Source organism: Cololabis saira, chromosome 5 (assembly GCF_033807715.1).
Source record: "Cololabis saira isolate AMF1-May2022 chromosome 5, fColSai1.1, whole genome shotgun sequence".
Classification (NCBI taxonomy): domain Eukaryota; kingdom Metazoa; phylum Chordata; class Actinopteri; order Beloniformes; family Belonidae; genus Cololabis; species Cololabis saira.
The window spans coordinates 9,530,978-9,552,221 of NC_084591.1; the positions used below are offsets into that span (position 1 = coordinate 9,530,978).

The 21,244-nt window shown below is 43.2% G+C and overlaps 1 protein-coding gene across 3 annotated transcripts in view; it reads left to right on the top strand.

The window, feature by feature from the left end:
- LOC133443720 (leucine-rich repeat serine/threonine-protein kinase 2-like) overlaps window positions 1-21,244 on the top strand; it is a 76,719-nt gene that overhangs the window by 38,636 nt on the left and 16,839 nt on the right. For all 3 annotated transcript variants that reach the window (XM_061720899.1, XM_061720898.1, XM_061720900.1), the window contains 18 exons: window positions 978-1,071; window positions 1,174-1,360; window positions 2,045-2,226; window positions 4,059-4,279; window positions 6,187-6,314; window positions 7,320-7,538; window positions 7,677-7,887; window positions 8,183-8,271; window positions 10,106-10,293; window positions 10,940-11,094; window positions 11,174-11,320; window positions 13,561-13,752; window positions 14,564-14,710; window positions 14,791-14,903; window positions 16,965-17,155; window positions 18,547-18,707; window positions 19,819-19,989; window positions 20,897-20,997. In XM_061720899.1, coding sequence (XP_061576883.1) covers window positions 978-1,071; window positions 1,174-1,360; window positions 2,045-2,226; window positions 4,059-4,279; window positions 6,187-6,314; window positions 7,320-7,538; window positions 7,677-7,887; window positions 8,183-8,271; window positions 10,106-10,293; window positions 10,940-11,094; window positions 11,174-11,320; window positions 13,561-13,752; window positions 14,564-14,710; window positions 14,791-14,903; window positions 16,965-17,155; window positions 18,547-18,707; window positions 19,819-19,989; window positions 20,897-20,997 — 2,897 coding nt within the window. The remainder of the gene's footprint in view (window positions 1-977; window positions 1,072-1,173; window positions 1,361-2,044; window positions 2,227-4,058; window positions 4,280-6,186; window positions 6,315-7,319; window positions 7,539-7,676; window positions 7,888-8,182; window positions 8,272-10,105; window positions 10,294-10,939; window positions 11,095-11,173; window positions 11,321-13,560; window positions 13,753-14,563; window positions 14,711-14,790; window positions 14,904-16,964; window positions 17,156-18,546; window positions 18,708-19,818; window positions 19,990-20,896; window positions 20,998-21,244) is intronic.

Here is a 21,244-nt window from a genome sequence, read left to right on the forward strand (position 1 = left end):
TTCCCTTATAAATATCAACAGTCACGTTCCATTACAGACCTAAATGTGTACTAGTCTCTAGGGATGGGCGGTATGGACAAAAAAATTTATCACGATAATTTCTGGCATTTATCGCGATGACGATAAGAATGACGATAAAAAAATACCAATTAAACTCCACCTTTTTAAATATAAATCTGCTCTAAAAGAATACTAAATACTACTAAACGTCATCAATGGGAATTTATCTTTCTTTCTTTCTTTCTTTCTTTCTTTCTTTCTTTCTTTCTTTCTTTCTTTCTTTCTTTCTTTCTTTCTTTCTTTCTTTCTTTCTTTCTTTCTTTCTTTCTTTACCATAAATCAGCTTTACACAAAAAACGTCATCAATGGGAATTTATCGTTTTTACCGCGAGATGACAAATTCTTACCGTGGGGAATTTTTTTGACGGTTTATCGTGAACGGTAAAATATCGCCCATTCCTACTAGTCTGTGCATATCAATACATATATGTGCAATGATGTGCTTGCTGATTGATGTCGCTGCGCAGCTGTCTGTTGTTCAATACAACTGCGTCAGACCAACATTGACACAAGCTGCTCTGATCCAGACGGTGGAGTTGGAACAAACTGTCACACAATGTCGAGAGAACGAGACAGATTCAGGAAATTTCCATCAGGGGATGAAAAAAGAAAAAAACTAAAGAAAATGGAAGAGTTTAGGCGGGGGAGGCAGGGGAAGGTATCCAGTATTTTGTTAATTGGAGAGTTAAAATTGCACATATAGATACCCGATCCGACCCGAAAAACCCAAAAATTTCGCGCGGGCCCCCCCCGGCCATTTCGCACAGGGCCTTGCAAATCTCCCAGACGGCTCTGGTCCCAATTCTGCAATTTTTGCACGCTTAACGTGTACGCGCAAACACTTTGTGCAGGAGTGCAGAGGTGCATCCAGGGTAATGGGGCGGGGCCATGGTCTCAGGTGTCCCCCGTCTTCACAGGTTCTCTGTCTCGGCTACCGGCGAAGATCATGGTGCTGAAGCTGGCGAGCAACGGCTTCACCTGCGTCCCTGAGGCCGTGCTGGGTCTCCCCAGGTGAGTGTCCCGGTCCTGGTCCTGGTCCTGGTCTTAGTCCTGATCCTGGTCCTGGTCTTGGTCCCCCCCCCCCCAGTCTCACCCCTCTGTCTGTGTGTCCAGCCTGCGCTCGGTGGACCTGACGGCCAACGGCATCGTCCTGCTGCCCGGCCCGGCGTCCTGGGCCTCCAGCAACCTGCGGGAGCTGATGTTCAGCCAGAACCGGATCACGGAGCTGGACCTGAGCGGCCCGGTGTACCGCTGGGCCCGGCTGGAGAAGCTGCACCTGAGCGCCAACGAGCTGGCGGAGGTGAGCAGCAGAGCAGCAGTGTTGTGCAGGTTCAGACTTCTCACCAACTAGTTCAAAGTTCAGTTCACATAGTTCTATCTATCTATCTATCTATCTATCTATCTATCTATCTATCTATCTATCTATCTATCTATCTATCTATCTATCTATCTATCTATCTATCTATCTATCTATCTATCTATCTATCTATCTATCTATCTATCTATCTGTCTCCATGGCTGCCGTTGCCATGGAGATGGTGCCTGTTGTTATGATGGATGGATGGATGGATGGATGGATGGATGGATGGATGGATGGATGGATGGAAAGTAGATGGATGGAAGGATGGATGAACGGTTATGCTAATGTGCACTGCATTGTGGGTAATGTAGTGTGAAGTTGTCGTCTCATCGAGTATTTTAAACATTTTATCTCCACCCGCTGGTGAAATGTATTCCGTAATAATTGGAACTAAACATTGAAGCTGAAACTCACATAATCTGAACAGTTCAGATTCCAGTTCGTGATCTGCAGAATGAACAAGTTGAAGTTCTTTATTTGCAAATATGTTGCTTTCAGTTCAACGTTCTCACAGAAATGAACGTGTTCATTGAACTCGTTCATGCACAACACTGGTAAGCATGTAGGCTCCGCCCCCCCGGGACCGGCGTCCGCCCCGCTCACCGCTCTGTTCCTCCCCTCCAGGTCCCGGCCCGGATCGGCCTGCTGGAGGGCCTCACCTCGCTGGACGTGAGCCGGAACCCGGGCCTGCGCGGCTTCCCGGATGAGATGGGCCGTCTGGGCCGGCTGTGGGACCTGCCGCTGGACGGGCTCCGGCTGCAGCTGGACCTCAAGCTGATCGGAACCAAGACCAAGGACATCGTCAGGTCAGAGGGGGGGGCGCTTAGCGCAGCTGTCAGTTAAATACAAAAATATTAAATAAAAAACCTGAAATAAATAAAAAAATATTGAATAAAAATCTTCAACCTGAAATAATAAATACAGGACTCTCTCAGAAAATTTGAATATTGTGATAAAGTTCTTTATTTTAGGCGGCAGGAGGGTCCCCCCTTATGAGTTTTCTCGCCACTGTTTGGCTTAAGGTTTTTCTCCCACTAGGGGAGTTTTTACCTGCCATTGTTTATGTAATAACTGCTCGGGGGTTTATGTTCATGTTCTGGGTCTCTGGAAAGCGTCTAGAGACAACATCTGTTGTATTAGACGCTATATAAGTAAAATTGAATTGAATATTTTTTGTAATGCAATTTAAAAAAAAACAAAAATGTCATACATTCTGGATTCATTACAAATCAACTGAAATATTGCAAGCCTTTTATTATTTTAATATTGCTGATTATGGTTTACAGTTTAAGATTAAGATTCCCAGAATATTCTAATTTTTTGAGATAGGATATTTGAGTTTTCTTAAGGTGAAAGCCATGATCAGCAATATTAAAATAATAAAAGGCTTGCAATATTTCAGTTGATTTGTAATGAATCCAGAATGTATGACATTTTTGCATTACAGAAAATAAAGGACTTTATCATTTAAATTTTCTGAGACAGTCCTGTACATAATAATATAATAAATCATAATATAATAATAAAGAAATATCCGTCAGTTACTCATCAAAAGAGATCAAGTCAAACTTTATTAACAAAATAAAAAACAGCTTTCTGAATACTTCGTTCACTCCCAAAACAAACGCGGAGGGGAACTTTTCCAATTCAGTCCCGAATCCCTGGAAATCTTCTTCCGTGTCGGAACAGAACAGCTGGGCGAGTGCGGCGTCCAACGGTTATGTTGCTCAGCGTTGTCGCTATTTTCACGTATTCTCTCGCCGTCCATCCCGGCGTCCAGGGGCCGGATTCACCAATATGTTCTTAAGAACGATCTTAAGAAATGTCTTAAGATCTAAAATTAAGAAGTTCATAAGAAAGTTCTTAAGTGCAATTCCTCAATATTTTCTTAAGAACCGTTTTAAGAACTGTCATTTCTTACGAATTTCTTATTTTTCCTACTTAAGAACTTCTTAAAATATGTCATTGCATTGCACGCGCCAACAAACAACATTTATATATAAATATATTATATAATACAGGTAGTTTGGTCTTAACCGTCAGTCACTAAACATGGAGAAGGAGAAAAAGAAATGCAGGAACTTTTCAAGGTTATGGTGGAAAAATTACTATTGGGGAAATTAATAATAATGAACTACCACGCTAACTAACATGCTAACAAACAGTTAACAGGCTCTTTGTGTAATTAATTACAAAGTATATACTCAAACTATGACCTACTAGTCTAAACTTGTCTAAAATGTGTTGAAAAGGGTGATATTAGAGTCTTATTATTATTATTATTATTATTATTATTATTATTATTATTATTATTATCATTATTATTATTATTATCATTATTATTATTATTATTATTATTATTATTATTATTATTATTATTATTATTATTATTGTTACCTTTTCACAGAAGAAAGGTCAAGGTTGTCTTAAAGTTAAGAAAAAAGTCAAGAACAAATTTGAGAACTTTTATTTCAAGAATACAAGTTTTTTCTTAAGAAGAAACTTAAGAAGAAAGTACTTAGAACTTTTTTGGAGAATATGACTTCTTCTCTTTTTTCTTCTTAAGACTGAACTTGAGAAAAAAATTACACTTAAGAAGATTTTTTTTCTTGAGAATGTTTTGTGAATCTGGCCCCAGGTTCCTGCAGCAGCGGCTGAAGAAGGCGGTTCCGTACCACCGCATGAAGCTCATCGTGGTGGGGAACCCGGGCAGCGGCAAGACGGCGCTGATCCAGCAGCTGATGAAGACCAAGCGCAGCCCGGCGTCCGCCGGTCCCAGCGCCGTCGGCATCGACGTCCTGGACTGGACGCTCATCTGGGACCGCAAGAAGATGGTGCTGAACGTCTGGGACTTCTCAGGTACAGTAGGACGGCTGGAGGACGCTGGAGTGTCTCCATCACGTCTCCGTCTGGTCTCTGTCTGGTCTCCATCTGGTAGGGCTGAACGATTAATTGCATTTGAGATGATATCGCGATGTGATAAAACGAGATCTTCTAACCGCAAAGGCTGCGATTTGACCAGATCACGTGATCTGGTCACATGATCTGGTCACGTTGCCGGCAGGGAAAAAAAGTCAACAGTGCTGCGTGTCCGCCTGTAACCTACTGTATCTACCATGGCCTCAGTGTTAGGGCTCGGCCAGGCGGGGCTTTATAAATATATGGGCTTTATAAATGTATTAAATATATGAGCGCGGAGTCGGCGTGGCGAGGAGCTGGGCGGCGACGAGCACGCGCGGCGACGAGCGCTGTGAAGCCTGATTTATGGTTCCGCGTTAAATCGACGCAGAGCCTACGCCCTAGGTTACGCAGTAGGTTACGCGGCGACGCGCGCCGTACTGTGCGCGGACCGCGTACCCTACGGCATGGGCTCTGCGTTGGTGTAACGCGGAACCATAAATAAGCCTTAAACCACCTGCAGCTCGTCAGCTCATCAGGAGGAGAAGTTAAGGAGCGGGGCTGCCAGTTGTTCATTGCTGGTTCGTTTTGTTAACTCTGAGCTTTGAGTTTGTTTGTTAGTTTGCTGGTGGGTTTTTTTCTCTCTGTGATTTTTGAGTTATTTGTGAAGAAGTTCTGAGTTCCCTGTGAGGAAGGTTTTTTTGTTCCCTGTGGGAATTTTTCTGTGTTTTTCTATTAAACTACGCCTCGTTTTGGCTAAAGTTTAACCCGGTTTGGTGTCGTGTGATTGGGTTTAGAGAACGACCCATAACACTTGTGTGTAGACGTGTTAACCCTTGTGCTGTCTTTGGGTCAAAATGACCCAATTCTTCTATCCTTATTTCCTCCTGCCATGCTCTCTCCTTCCTTCTTCCTTTCTTCTTTTCCTCCTTTTTTACCCTCCTTTACTTTTTCTTCCTACCTCCCTTCTGTCATTCGTTCCTTTATTACCTTCTTTGCTTTTCCTTCCTTCTTTCCTTATTTTCTCCATTCCTTCCTTCTTCCCTCCCTTCTTTCTTTCCTTTTCTCCATTCCTTCCTCCCTCTCTTCTTTCCTTCCTTCCATCTTTTCTCCCTTCCTTACTCCCTTTCCTACTTCCTTCCTTCTTTCCTTCTTTCTTCCTTACTTCCTTGTTTCCTTCCTTCTATCTTTTCTCCCTTCTTTTCTCCCTTCCTTCCATCTTTTCTCCCTTCCTTACTCCCTTTCCTACTTCCTTCCTTCTTTCCGCCTTTCTTCCTTACTTCCTTCTTTCCTTCCTTCCATCTTTTCTCCCTTCCTTACTCCCTTTCCTACTTCCTTCCTTCTTTCCGCCTTTCTTCCTTACTTCCTTGTTTCCTTCCTTCCATCTTTTCTCCCTCCCTTACTCCCTTTCCTACTTCCTTCCTTCTTTTCGCCTTTCTTACTTACTTCCTTCTTTCCTTCCATCTTTTCTCCCTTCACTCTTCCTTGACCCAAAGACAGCACAAGGGTTAGAGAGGTAAATTTTATTATTGCTTTTTTATTTATTTTATTGCTTGTGTAGTTGAAAAATACATGAGAACAGGACGTTGAAAAAATAATCACATCGCAATCACAATATTGAGGAAAAAAATCGCAATTAGATTATTTTCAAAAATCGTTCAGCCCTACCGTCTGGTCTCCGTCACGTCTCCATCGTGTCTCTGTCAGGTCTTCGTCTGGTTTCCATCACGCCTCCGTCTCTGTCACGTCTCCATCACGTCTCTGTCTGGTCTCAGTCTCGTCTTCGTCTGGTCTCCGTCACGTCTCCGTCTTGTCTCCATCTCGTCGGTGCGTTGGTCCCGGTCTCAGCGGTGTGTCTGTCCCCCCAGGTGGCGAGGAGTTCAGCGGGTCCCACCCCCACTTCCTGACGTCCCGGGCCCTGTACCTGGTGGTCTACGACCTGAGCAGGGGCGCGGGACAGGTGGACGCCCTCAAACCCTGGCTCTTCAACATCAAGGTGAGCCGCCGCTACCGCTGCAACGATTCGCCCACGTTGTCGACAAAAATCGATAATCAAAATTTTCGACAATGAATTCCATTGTCGACAATTGTCGCCAGAAGTGTTTTTCCAACGGAGTGAGGCGTCTCACTTCAATACAATCTCTGCAGAGAGTCGCGCAGCACGATAGCGTCTCAGCAGCTGCGAGTAATAAAACTTCAAAAGTTTGGGAGCATTTTAGCCTCGATACGGTGAATAAAAAGATTACTTGCAAGGTTTGCAAAGCCGACCTTGCTTTTCACGGGAGCACGTCGGTAATGCATTTGAAGACAAAGCACGTCGGAGTGTTGAACGAAACGGACTCGCCTTGGTAAGATATTAAGCCTATTTTCATTTGTTAAATTAATTCGTTTCACTCATTAACTTTGTTTATTTCATGTAATTTATTAGTATTATTTGAGCCACTCACAGCTACTCTCGTTGCTATAACCTCAATCATAATTGATGCTGCACGAAAGGTGAAAAAGCTTGTGTGATGATGGCAATGATGGATTTGCATCTAACTTTCAGTCAGGTGTCTATGAACTGTCAATTATCCATCAAGCTCCACAATGATCATTATGATCAACATTAAATCAGATAGATTTGTCTGGACATTTCTCTTGCGGGACGGGAGAAGACACTAAATCAATGCATCTCTATTATTGTGTGCCGTGCGGGAATTAATTCTCAGAGTTTTGCGGATGCGGGATGAAGAAAACAGTCCCGCTATAGCAGGATGAAGAAAACAGTCCCTGTAGCAGGGCTCTAGTACCATGTTTCTTGTGTTTATTATCATTTGCCACATAATTAAAGCAACCTCATACTAAATTTAAAAAAATGACTAATTATCCGATTAGTCGACTAATCGTTTCAATAGTCGGTGACTAGTCGACTATTAAAATAGTCGTTAGTTGCAGCCCTAGCTGCCGCTGATGTCCAGTTTTTGTTTGACCCCCCCCCCCCCCTCCCCCCATGTCCCAGGCCGTGGCGCCGGCGTCCCCCGTCATCCTGGTGGGGACGCACACGGACGTGAGCGGGGACCTGCAGGTCCAGGAGTGTCTGGGGAAGATCCGTGAGGAGCTGCTCAGCCACCAGGGCTTCCCCGCCATCAGGGACTACCACATGGTGTCCTTCTGCGAGGACTCCGACTCCATCTCCAAGCTGCGCAAGGCCGTCGCCCGCGAGGTGGAGGGATTCAAGGTGAGGGGGAGATCTCTGTCTGGTCTCTGTCTGGTCTCCGTCTCCGTCTGGTCTCCATCTGGTCTGTGTCTCTGTCTGGTCTCCATCTGGTCTCTGTCTGGTCCCCGTCCCCCTCACGTCCCCGTGTCCCGTCCCCAGATCCAGGGCCAGCCCGTGATGGGCCAGCTGGTCCCGGACAGCTACGTGGAGCTGGAGCGGAGACTCCTGCAGGAGAGGACCCGGGTGTCCCGGGTGTCCCCGGAGTTCCCGGTCCTCCGGCAGCAGCAGCTGCTGCAGCTGATCCAGGAGTCGCAGCTGCCGCTGGAGGAGACGGAGCTGCCGCACGCCGTGCACTTCCTCAGTGAGGCGGGTAGGTGTCAGTCAATCAATCAATCAATCCATCAATCAATCGCCTGTCTGTCCATCCATCCATCCATCCATCCATCCATCCATCCATCCATCCATCCATCCATCCATCCATCCATCCATCCATCAACCCACCCACTCATCCAGTCATCGATAAATCCAAGATGTCTTTTTGTAGAAACGTAAAGCTTCTGATGATTGTAGGAGGATTTCTAACAGAAAGTTAAGGAATCTACTTCATAACTCAGGTACCAGAACTACCTCACGGATCAATAATGTTGTTTTCTTTGTCCTTTCAGGGATTTTGTTGCACTTTGCTGATCCTGCTCTTCAGCTGCAGGAGCTGTACTTTATTGATCCTCAGTGGCTGTGCAGCATCCTCACTCAGGTAACCGGCGTTCACGGTGTTTACTTCCTGTTTAGTCCATCTAACATGGATGGATATGTAGCTCCTGGGACCTTCTCAGGTTCCCTGGGTGTTGGGGAGACCTCCCAGGATCTCTTGGGACCATCGATAAATAAAACAAACCTTTAGAAATGACCAAAATAATCGCCCAAAATTGCGAATTCAAAATCGCGATTTTATATCGCGATATTATCGCAAATGCGATTAATCGTTCAGCCCATTCCCAGGTTTGGCGGGCTGCGTTTTTCTCTCTTTGCATTGTGTTGAGCTGTTTAAACCTGAAAGCTTTGAATTGAAATGAAGTGTATTTACTTATTCATATGACTTGAAGACATTTGAATACATTTCGGAGACTAAGATGATTCTTGGATTTAAATCACAGCTCCTAGGACCTTCTCAGGTTCCCTGGGTGTTGGGGAGACCCTCCTGGTTCTCTTGGGACCATCGATAAATAAAACAAATGAAATGACCAGTTTAAACGCTCACGTTGCTATTTCAAAATCGCGATTTTATATTATGATAAAATATTGCGATATTATACTGTGATATAATATCGCGATTTTTATATTGTATTTACTTATTCACATGACTTGAAGACATTTGAATACATTTCAGAGACTAAGATGATTCTTGGATTTAAATCACAGCTAGATCACAGCTCCTAGGACCTTCTCAGGTTCCCTGGGTGTTGGGGAGACCCTCCTGGTTCTCTTGGGACCATCGATAAATAAAACAAATGAAATGACCAGTTTAAACGCTCACGTTGCTATTTCAAAATCGCGATTTTATATTATGATAAAATATTGCGATATTATACTGTGATATAATATCGCGATTTTTATATTGTATTTACTTATTCACATGACTTGAAGACATTTGAATACATTTCAGAGACTAAGATGATTCTTGGATTTAAATCACAGCTAGATCACAGCTCCTAGGACCTTCTCAGGTTCCCTGGGTGTTGGGGAGACCCTCCTGGTTCTCTTGGGACCATCAATAAATAAAACAAATGAAATGACCAGTTTAAACGCTCACGTTGCTATTTCGAAATCGCGATTTTATATTGTGATAAAATATCGCGATTTTTATATTGTGATATAATATCGCGATTTTTATATTGTGATATAATATTACGATATTATTGAAAATGCGATTAATCGTTCAGCCGATTCCCAGGTTTGGTGGGTGGCGACAGCTGCTTCTCTAAGAACCCTGCCTATGTTTTTCTCTCTTTTTATTGTGTTGAGCTGATGTTTAAACCTGAAAGCTTTGAATTGAAATATGACTTGAAGACATTTGAATACATTTTGGAGACTAAGATGATTCTTGGGCTGAAATCACAGACGAGATTGGTGCATGAAGGACCTTTTCTGGTCTGTTTTGACCCCTGAGCAACATGTTTTCTTGCTTCCTTATCGCGCCGTCGTTAACTGGAGCACCTAACCTGAGGGTAAAGGCTCTGAGGCCTGAGATGTAGCTCCTAGGAACTTCTCAAGTTCCCTAGCTGTTGTGGAGACCCTCCTTGTTCTCTTGGGACCATCGATAAATAAAACAAAGGAAATGACCCCTTTAAACGCTCACTTTGCGATTTAAAAATCGCGATTTTATATCGTGATGTAATATCACGATATTATCGCAAATGCGATTAATCGTTCATCCCATTCCTGGGTTTGGTGGGCCCAAAGACCCCTGCTTATGTTTTTCTCTCTTTATATTGTGTTGAGCTGATGTTTGGAGCTGAAAGCTCTTATTTGAAATATGTTTTATTTACTTATTCATATGACTTCGGTCGGTCACATGTCCGTCTCTGCAGAAGCTGGCGTTCAGGAGCTGCGGCCTCCCGGAGCAGCCCTGCGGAGTCGTCCAGCGCTCCGTCGTGGAGCGGTTCCTGTCCGAGACCCGCTGTTTTCCCAGGAGCCACCTGGTGCAGTTCTTCAAGCTCCTGGAGAAGTTCCAGATCGCTCTTCCCTTCGGCGAGGACCAGCTGCTGGTTCCCAGCAGGTAGGTTTGGACCTGGACCCCTGAGACCTTTTATTTTATACAAGGCTTCAAATTGCGGAGATCAGCACCGCCTCACACGTATTTCCCTGCTCTTCTGAGCCGCTGCATCCCGACTCCGCACTGTAGCGTCTTTTTCTTCTAAAGCCGCGGTGCAGGTGTGTTTTTCCGAGAGAAGAACATAGTTAGAGGTCGTTTTGTCGCTCTATTTTTCTTCTGGGCAAAAAGATTCTTATAAACCGACATGCCCCCATTGGTTATATTTGAGACTGTAATGAACGATTCATCAAAGGCTCCTGTTCTTCAGCTGCTGCTGAAGCTCATTGGCCGTTCTCAGCTTGTTGCTAAGCAACCAACGTTATTGACACAGGAAGTGAAGAAGCGAGGAGACTGTTTAGAATGCAGAACACGATGCACAATGCAAATCCATGCAGTACCTGCTGAAATGAAGGCTAGAGGGCATTAATGGGAGCATTTTAAATAATGTTTTTTTTTTTAATAACTAAAAAGTTACTTTTCATAGTAACTCATCACTTTTTGGTCTAAGTAACTGAGTTACTAACTGAGTTACTTTTTAATGAAGTAAATAGTAACAATAACTAGTTTTTCAGTAACTAGCACAACACTGCTAACCAACCCCCCCCCCCAGTCTGTCCAAACACAGGCCGGTCATCGAGCTGCCCCACTGCGAGACCTCGGAGGTGACGGTGCGACTCTACGAGATGCCCTACTTCCCCATGGACTTCTGGTCCCGGCAGATCGGCCGCCTGCTGGAGGTGTCGTCCTACCTGCTCTACGGGAGAGGTGAGTTGGACGACTTAGAGGGGGACGACGGTCGTTAAAGGTTTTAACTTAAAACCCGTCTCACCCCTGCCCCCCCCAGAGAAAGTCCTCCGACCCAACCGGATCTACTGGAGGAGGGGCATCTACCTGAGCTGGTCCCCCGAGGCGTACTGCCTGGTGGAGGCCGCCGCCGAGGAGGGGAGCCCCTCCAGCTTCGTCAGGATCACCGTCCCCTCCTCACGCAAAGGTATTTCACCCCCCCCGTTGTTGGGATTTATTCCGCAATTCATTCTTATTTTTCAATAAAACCTAATGGATGATTTATTATATCATTTATAATATTTGTTTTATCTCTAGTCAGTAAACTACGGAAGAGTATTAGAGCCATGCAGGAGAAAAATATTTGAGAGGAGAATATTTTTTTTTTTATTGTGCACTTCGAGAAAAAAGTCGAAATGTTGAGAAAAAAGTTGAAATGTCGAGATTAATGTTGAAATACAATTTTGAGAAAAAAGTCGAACTTTCATGAATAAAGTCGAATATTCGAGAATAAAGTTGAAATACAATTTCGTGAATAAAGTCGAAATGTCTCCTCTGGCCCATCAAATCCAGTTAGGAGAGCGACTGACAGATATGCAGCAGCAGCCGTAACTAACTAACTAACTTACATCCTTGGAGTGGAACGTTAAGGGTACGTTTCTGAAGTTATGCAACTGCATATGTGTGATATGTGTTTGAAATCAATATCGTAAAGACAATTCGCCTTTTTTCTCAACATTTCGCCTTTTTTCTCAAAATTTCGACATTATTCTCAACATTTCGACTTTTTTTTTTTGAAGATTTTTTGTGGCTCTAATGGCCCTCAAGTATTCAAGTTGCAGACAGGAGGGGGTAAAGGGCGCTGGAGAGCTCCTTCAGCGACAGGCTCCTTCACCCTAGGTGTGTGAAGGAACGCTACAGAAGGTCCTTCCTCCCTGCAGCTGTGAGACTACACAACCAGCACTGCTCACAGTAGACCACATACAAACCTGACAATAATGTACATAAGGGAAATAATGTGCAATCTTTCACTCACTGCAACGTGCAATTATGTATATATATATCCATCTGTAAATATCCGTCTGTTATCTTTTTCATATACTAATATCTTATTATTTATCTTTATTCTTCTTATTATTATTATTATTATTATTGTATACCAGTTTACTGTTTATAGTGTTTATAGTGTGTTATTATTATTACTGTGTTACTACTTTTTTCTATTGTTGCCTCTTGTTTTTGCACTATCCCCTTTGCTGCTGTAAACTGCAAATTTCCCCTCTGTGGGACTATTAAAGGTTTATCTTATCTTATCTTATCTTATCTTATCTTATCTTAAAGAGAGAGAATGGGGATAACATGCAGCAAAGGTGCGCAGGCCGGGATTCGAACCACTGCAGGAGGACTGTAGCCTCAGTATATGAGCTGCTTGCTTAACTCACTACGTCACCGAGCGGCCCGACTTTTCTCTCAACATTTTGACTTTTTTCTCGACCTTTCGACTTTTTTCTCGAAGTGTATAATGAAAAGAAAAAAAATCCTCCTCTAAAATATTATTTTTGTTTTTCTCCTGCCTGGCCCTAATACTCTTCCGTAGTAATTATAATATACAATATTTGTAAAATATTTTATAAAATATTTAATATTGAAAACTCGGTTCAATTTTAATATTTGAAGAGTTTCACAAACCGAATAATAAAATAAATTGAACCTTTATTCCTGGTTTGAGCAGTTTAAGTCTTGTAGCTTCTGGACTGGTTCTGGTCTAAGGTCTGGTTCTGGTTTAAAATGCTCTGGAACGGTTCTTGGGTCTTGCTGTGATTCAGAAACTAACTTCAGTGCGCCGATTCAAAGTGGGACAGTTATAATCGCTCACATTGCGATTTCAAAATCGCATTTTATATCGCCATATTATCGCAAATACGATAAATCGTTCAGGATCATTTCCTGCAAAGTGGATGAAGCATCAGCGGCTATTTTACTCACACATAAAACATCAAATGCTGAAAGTAAGTAAACATTTTAATGGCAGCAAAACATCTCAAGAAGCAACGAAGGGCCTTAGCCGTAAGTGAGAGTACAAAGATCTTAGGATCTGTTCAGGAGTAGCTACTTTTGGTCACTAGCATCCGAAACGTTATCGTGGTCCTGCAGGAAAACAAAATAAAAAGATAGATGAACTAATATCAGCTAAAAACACAGTTAGCTACGGCACAATTTAACTCTTTAAGGGTGGTTTTATTATATTTAAAAAGATGGTTGCTGTTTGTTACCTTGGCAACGGTTCTTGGGGCGAGTTCATGAGAGTTCCATCTCCCTTTCCGGAGTTGAGCTGCGTCATGTTAAGTCTCACAGGTTTGATCATTTTGTAATTAAATTAGTTTTAACGTGCTGGTTAGCTGTGGTGCACATGGAAATGTCAGCTGTGGTTGGTGTCTGGACCGCCAGGCCGGGTCCTGCTGGGGCAGGTGGTGGACCACATCGACTCCGTGCTGGAGGAATGGTTCCCGGGTCTGCTCAACACCGACGTGCACGGCAACGGGGAGGCGCTGCTGAAGAAGTGGGCGCTGTACAGTTTTGAGGACGGACAGGACTGGAGCAGGATTCTGCTGGAGGACCTCTTCAACTACGCAGAGAACGGTACGATCTCTGGAGATTCACGTAGATCCCAGTAGATCTCCGTACATTTCTGTCCATCTCTGTTCATCGCAGTAGATTTTGGTAAATCTCCGTAGATCTCCGTAGATCCCCTTAGATCTCCGTACATTTCTGTCCATCTCTGTTTATTGCCGTAGATTTTGGTAGATCTCCGTAGATCTCTGTAGATCCATGTAAATCTCCGTAAATCCCCTTAGATCTCCGTAGATTCCCGCAGATTTTTGCAGATCTCTGTAGATCCCCGTAGGTCTCTATAGATCTCTGTGGATCTCTGTTAATCGCTGTAGATTTCGGTAGATCTCATAGATCCCCATAAATCTCCTTAGATCCCTGTAAATCTCCGTAGAGCTCCATAAATCTCAGTAGATCCCCATAGATCTCTGTTGATCCCCATAGATTTCGGTAGATCTCATAGATCCCCGTAGATCCTTGTAGATCCCCGTAGATCTCTTTAGATCCTTGTAAATCTCTGTAGATCCCTGTATATCCCAGCAGATCTCCATAAATCTCCGTAGATCCTCGTAGATCTTTGTTAATCTTCGTAGATTTCAGTAGATCACATAGATCTCCTGAGATCCCCATAAATCTCAGTGGATTCCCGCATAGATCAGTAGATCTCATTAGATCCCTGTAGATCTCCATAAATCTCCTTATATTCCTGTAGATCTCCGTAGATCCCCGTAAATATCTGTAGATCTCCGCAAACCTCTGTAAATCTCTGTAGATCCCGTAGATCCCCTTAGATCCCCATAGATCTCCATAGATCATTAACCTTCCGTGATGCTCGTCCCAGACTTCCTGCTGGGGCACCCCGAGGATCCGCGCTGCACCCTCCCCATCGCCCAGATCGCCCCGGACCTGGTTCTGAGCGACCAGCCCGCCGGGACGATGCTGGACAGCGAGGAGCTTCACGTGGAGCTGACGCAGGAGAACCGGCTCGGTACGGCTTTACTCTTAACTGAGGTGAACCGGGGTGGGGGGGGTTAGGTTTGGGTCCTGAACATAACTGATGTCTTCCAGGGGACGGAGGCTTCGGGACGGTTTACCGCGGCGTCTACAAGAACGAGGACGTCGCCGTGAAGATATTCAACAAGCACGCGTCCGAGCTGTACATCCACCGGCTCCTCAGACAGGTACCGGTCCCCGTGTCCTGGGCGGTCCCGTACCCAGACCGGTGCCCCCTGGCAGAGGTGTCAAAAGTATTAACATTCATTACTCAGGTAGAAGTATAGATAGTAGAGTTTAAAAATACTCCTGTAGAAGTTGAAGTATCAACTCAAGTTTTTTACTCAAGTAAAAGTACTGGTTTCAAAACTACTTAAAGTATAAAAGTAAAAGTAATGTAAGGGGGAAAAAAGCCATTAAGGACAAAAGCCATTGAAAATGAATGCATCTTAGTATAATGCAAATATATTAAAGAACCATATATGTGTACTATTGAGCATTAACATGTGTTTCAGAGAGCAGGAGATATGATGACTAGTTACCTATAAGTATTGTAATGGTGCAAAAAGTCAAACTTCAGAGGCATGTTATCATTTATCCTAACCTTTATTGGAATGTACATCCAAGTTTAGTTGCAGGAATCTGAGGGAACGGATGTAAGAACAAAACTGGACAAGAACATCTGAAAAAACCACAACCAAATTCACTCTATCCGGATGGAGCAAAAAGTAAAAAGTACAGATAATTGCGTGAAAATGTAAGGAGTAAAAGTAAAAAGTCGTCTGAAAAATAATTACTCCAGTGAAGTATAGATAACCAAAATTTCTACTAAAGTAAGGTAACGAAGTATTTGTACTTCGTTACTTGACACCTCTGGCCCCTGGTACTCCTGGTGCCCCTGCTACCCAGACTGGTGCCCCTGGTACCCTAATCCTGCTTTTCTTTGATTGATTTGGGTCTAAGTGCACATTAAAAGTCATCATCGTCCGGTCACATGACCAACTTTAGCTTCCAGACGTCCTTGTATTTGTCTCCGTGTCCAGGTCCCAGACCGCAGCGGAAGACTGACGGCTGTTCTAAATCGTTTCACATCATTGAATTGCAAAACAACCGTTTCCAGATCGTCGTGTAGCAGCAGTTGCGTCTCTAAGACCGCTGCTGATGTCTTTCCCTCTTGGCATTGTGTTAAAGCTAAAGTTGCTTTCGTCAATGAAAATTATGACTAAATATCGTTGTCAACGAATCTTTATCACCTGAGGAAAACGAGACAAGATGCAACAAAAATGGTGGTCATGTAACGATAACGATAATTAAATATATAATGCAATATCGTAGAGGAATAAAAACCAGACTAAAATGTAAATTACAAAATAAAAGCTCTGCTAAAATGGGTCTTCATTTTCGTTGACCAAAACCAGACGAAATTTTCTAACAAAGATCCTTAATGTCCATGTTTTAAGTAGTTTCCTCTGGTTTAGTCTTTAGATCTTTGGATCCACTTTCCTACATAGACGTGGAAAAGAAAACCCAATGTGTCGTCGAAAAAGAAAAAGATGTGGAGAAATGCGGAAAAATGAATATGTTGTAAATTCAATTTAGAGTCTTCTGTATCTGGAATGAATGTATTCTTGAGTCTATAAGGTAACAATAATATAATAATAAGATAAAGTTGTTTGAATTGTAAAATGGGTTTGGCTAAATACAATCTTTGACTAAAACTAGACTAAAATGCTCAGACTTTTAGTCGACTGAAACTTGACACGACTAAAAGGAGAATGAACGTGACTAAAACTGAGAAAAACTAGAATGACAGCTGGACCCAGAGACTAGACTGAAAATAAAACTGAAACAGGCTGACAGAAACAACAATTCATCCATCCATCCATCCATCCATCCATCCATCCAAAGTTGCTTTCGTCAACAAAAATTAGGACTAAATATCTTCGTCAACGAACCTTTATCACCTGAGGAAAACGAGACGCAACGAACATGCTGGTCATGTGACGATAACGATAATTAAATATATAATGCAATATCAGACGAATAAAAACTAGACTAAAATGGTCCTGGACAATTCTGACTGAAATAAGACTAACATGCTCAGACTTTTAGTCGACTGAAACTTAACACGACTAAAAGGAGAATGAACGTGACTAAAACTAATAAAAACTGAAATGATAGCTGGACCCAAAGACCAAACTAAAACTAGAACTGAACCAGGCTTAACCTCTCCCCCTCCGGCCCGGCAGGAGCTGGCGGTGCTGGGCCGCCTCCGCCACCCCAGCCTGGTGGGGCTGCTGGCGGCCGGCTCGGCTCCGCAGGTGCTGGTGATGGAGCTGGCGCTGCGCGGCTCGCTGGACTCGCTGTTCGAGCACGAGAACGGGAGTCTGAACCAGAAGCTGCAGCACCGGATCGCCCTGCAGGTGGCCGACGGACTCAGGTGGGAACCGGAACCGGGCCGGAACCGAGCCGGAACCGAGCCGGAACCGCTGTTCTGTCCATCCATGCCCCCGTCCAGAACTGCTACTTTGTGTTTCTGCGCACAGTCGATTTTCAAAGTTTGATTGCCCATCATTTCTTGCATCCCTTCAGTCCACGCTGAAAAATATTGTGATGCTAGATTTTGTTGCGTAGTGCTGCCACCCCAGAAAAGGAAAAAAATATCAGTATCATTTCGTTTCATTCATTTTCATTTTATTCTTTATTTCACTCAAAAAATAAAACAATTCAATACAAATACAAATGTTCTTAAATTGTGAATGAAAAGGGAGCAGAAAGAAGAAGAATCTTATCTGATCTGCCCCTTTTCCAAGAAATAACTTCACAAATAACATAAATTAAAAATAAAAAAAAAAAACAACTAAGTGAATAAAAAACTAAAATAAAATAAAATTACCGTCGTCTATGCGTATGTCAATCAAACTTAATTAACATATTTTATTATATTTCCTTAACATACAGGCTTTAATTGTTGTTTGAATGTAATGTTTGATTTGGATTCTTTGTTTTCTTTATTCAGATTGTTCCATAAACTGATTCCTTTCGCAGAAACACGTTATAACGTGAAAAGTTTATTGTTAGAACAATAAATTATCACGTTATTACAATATACAAACTATTCACGTTATAACGTGATACTGATATTTTTTCTTTTTCTGGGGTGGCAGCACTACACTTCCGTACTCTGTTCAGCTACTGTTTTAAATGTTTTTTGAAACAAGAAATTGAGACAATGTGTTTCTTTGTGTGCCTTTACTTTTATTTCTTATTATTCTATACGTATTATTATTCCAAAAATAGTGATTACAAAAGTATGCTGACATTCATCCTGCAGTGGCAGTGAGGTGATTAGTATCTTACCTGAATGCATTAAGTGACAGGAGCATTATTTGATTGGATATTACTGGACTATCAAATTATGCTACCCCTGAAATATTGATTTAAAATGGATAATATGGGATGTTGAGTATTTGATCCTTCAAAATACACTACCCATGACATGAATTGCATTACACTTGAACATTATACGATAAAGAGAAAAAAAAAACAATTCCATCACTTTATTTGATATTCATTCAGTCATTGGCCTTTATTTAACCAGGCAGGTCATTAAGAACACATTCTTATTTACAATGACGGCCTGGCAAGTGACAAGGACCACTTAGGGGAAAAGGGCATGGGCTAGGGAGTAAAACACAGTAAAATTGTAGCTCTGCAAAAGGTAGAAAACCATTAGGTAGCATCTTTTGATAGGGTAGCAAAAATCAATAGAACAGGGTCAGAACCGGAGCCGATCACTGCAGGTGATTAAAGTCTGCCGTGTCTGCTCAGGTACCTGCACTCGGCCATGATCATCTACCGGGACCTGAAGCCGCACAACGTGCTGCTGTTCAACCTGAAGACGGACGCCGAGGTCATCGCCAAGATCACGGACTACGGCATCGCGCAGTACTGCTGCAGCATGGGGGTCCGCAGCTCCGAGGGCACGCCGGGTCAGTACTCACCTGGGCTCAGGTACCGCCGGCTGTAGGGACAGGGGGGCAAACCCTCTGAAGCCGGGTCGGAGAGGGGCGGGGCCAACAGGGACCGTTTAAAAGTGACTGATATTCTGAAATGGGGGCTCTTAATTTGAAAAGGATATAGATCGCGTTGCGTTGGTATTAGCTGTGTCGGGCAGTAACTTCAACAATGCAGACGGGTGCAAGATTTCTCATTAAAATACAACGAATTACACTTACAGGTCTTGGTCATGTTTGCATAAAACAATAATTTATTCTATAAATGTCAGAGAATCTGAAATTAATATTTTATTATCACGGACTCACGGACCCTTGCAGTTACACCACAGGCCACTAGGGGTCAGCGAAGCCCCAGTTGAGAATCACTGGTTCAGCGTTTAACCCCCCTTCGGTTCTTTGAAATGCTTTTATTATGAAATATTTGCAGAAAGCTGTTGGGGGAACACTCATTAACTTACAAAGTTAAAGTTACCGCTTGAAATTGCAATAATGTTAAATAAAAAAAACAAGGAAGAAGCACAGAAACACAAAGAAGAAGAAGAAAAGGAGAAGTAGACGATGATGGATCGTATTAAAAAAAGACGTAGCAGATTCTGAGCCACCGGTAAAAAAAAAACAGACGGCAAAAAGAGACTTTACAAAGAAAAACTTCAGCAACTTCTCTTCAAGCTTCGTACTCGGTAGTTATTTGAAAGTTATTGCATCTATTTTGTTTCATAACATTGAAAGCCGCATAAAATTAAAACCGAAGGCTCATATTTGCCTCAAAGAGTGAATAAATAAACGGGGGGTGCCAACAAAGTCCAATTTTATCATTAGAATTTAATAAAATGATATAGAGTTTGGATCCAGGAGGAAGCACGTAGACCTAGAAACCTAGAAAAGAAGGGGGCCCGGTACGGAACCCTGTGGAACCCCACGTGAGAGGAAGACGCACTTACAACTAAATACAAATAATAGAAAACAGACTGAGGACATAGTGGATTTTCCATGAGCACCAGGTCCGATGGGGTCCAGGATCTGAGCAGGACTAGGAGTGACCCGTGTGACCCCGGTATTGTGACCCGGTTCTGTGTCCCGGCAGGGTTCCGGGCCCCGGAAGTGGCCCGCGGTAACGTGATCTACGACCAGCAGGCCGACGTGTTCTCGCTGGGGCTGCTGCTGTACGACCTGCTGACGGGCGGTGAGCGGATCTCCGACGGCATGAAGTTCCCCAGCGAGTTCGACGAGATCGCCGTGCAGGGGAAGCTGCCAGGTAACCGGCGACTGGCCAGAACCGCGACCCGCCAGAACCACCAGAACCGAGATCCGGCAGGTCGCGTGGCCAAAGTCGTGCGCTGCATTGAAAACACATGGAATGTCAATTTAACAAAAGCTGCAATGTGTCTGAATGGCCATGTTTACATGATGTTTAATTCGGAATTCATTATTCCGAATTAAATAATTCAGAATTAAACCATTTTCCTTTGAGTTTACATGGAAATAGTAATTCCGAATTAAGGTTTACATGGAAAACACGTTTGATCAGCTTTATCCAATTCCTCTACAGGTCTGGGGGTTGGGAAGGTTCTGATTGGATAGGGGGGCGGACCGGAAGTTAAACTACCGGAAGAAAAACAAACTTAGCCGCTACAACTTTGAAAAGCTCACAATTTTTTTGTTTCCTGTTTCCATCTGTTCTTTTAATTATTTCCAGGTCCTCCAAGCTATTTATTAAATAAATCGTCTCTGCTCTTGACCACCGTTTACTGCGTGCTGCCATCTTGAAACTTTGTTTAGAAAACAAGCCCAGCACGGAATATAAGCGCCATGGAGACAGACGGGCGAGGGAACGAGCAGAAAGAAAGACCAGAATTAATTTAAAGAGGAATGAGTGTTTACATGATCGCGGAATTATTCTATTCTGATTTAAAATCGGAATAAACCAGCCACTTACTTCGGAATTAAGTTTAATTCGGAATGGCCATTTTAATTCGAGGTAATTTTTACTCGTTTTAAATTGGATTTAACTTTAATTTTGAATTAAAGAGGAATTAAACTTCCCATGTAAACGCACTAACTGTGAGATGCAACCGGGTCGGACTCAGTCAGTCAGTTCTGTTACTGAACTGGTTCTGGTCTGGTCCCTGAGTGCCGGGTCAAACGTGTCCGTCCTCCTGCAGATCCGGTGAAACACTACGGCTGCTCAGCCTGGCCGGGATTCCAGACTCTGATGAAGGAATGTCTGAGGGAAAGTCCTCATGACAGACCCAGTTCTGCTCAGGTGAGGATGATGGATGATGGATGGATGGATGATGGATGGATGATGGATGGATGATGGATGGATGGATGGATGGATGGATGGATGGATGGATGGATGATGGAAGATGGATGGATGGATGGATGGATGGATGATGGAATATGGATGGATGGATGATGGATGGATGGATGGATGGATGGATGGATGGATGGATGGATGATGGAAGATGGATGGATGGATGGAAGATGGATGGATGGATGGATGGATGGAT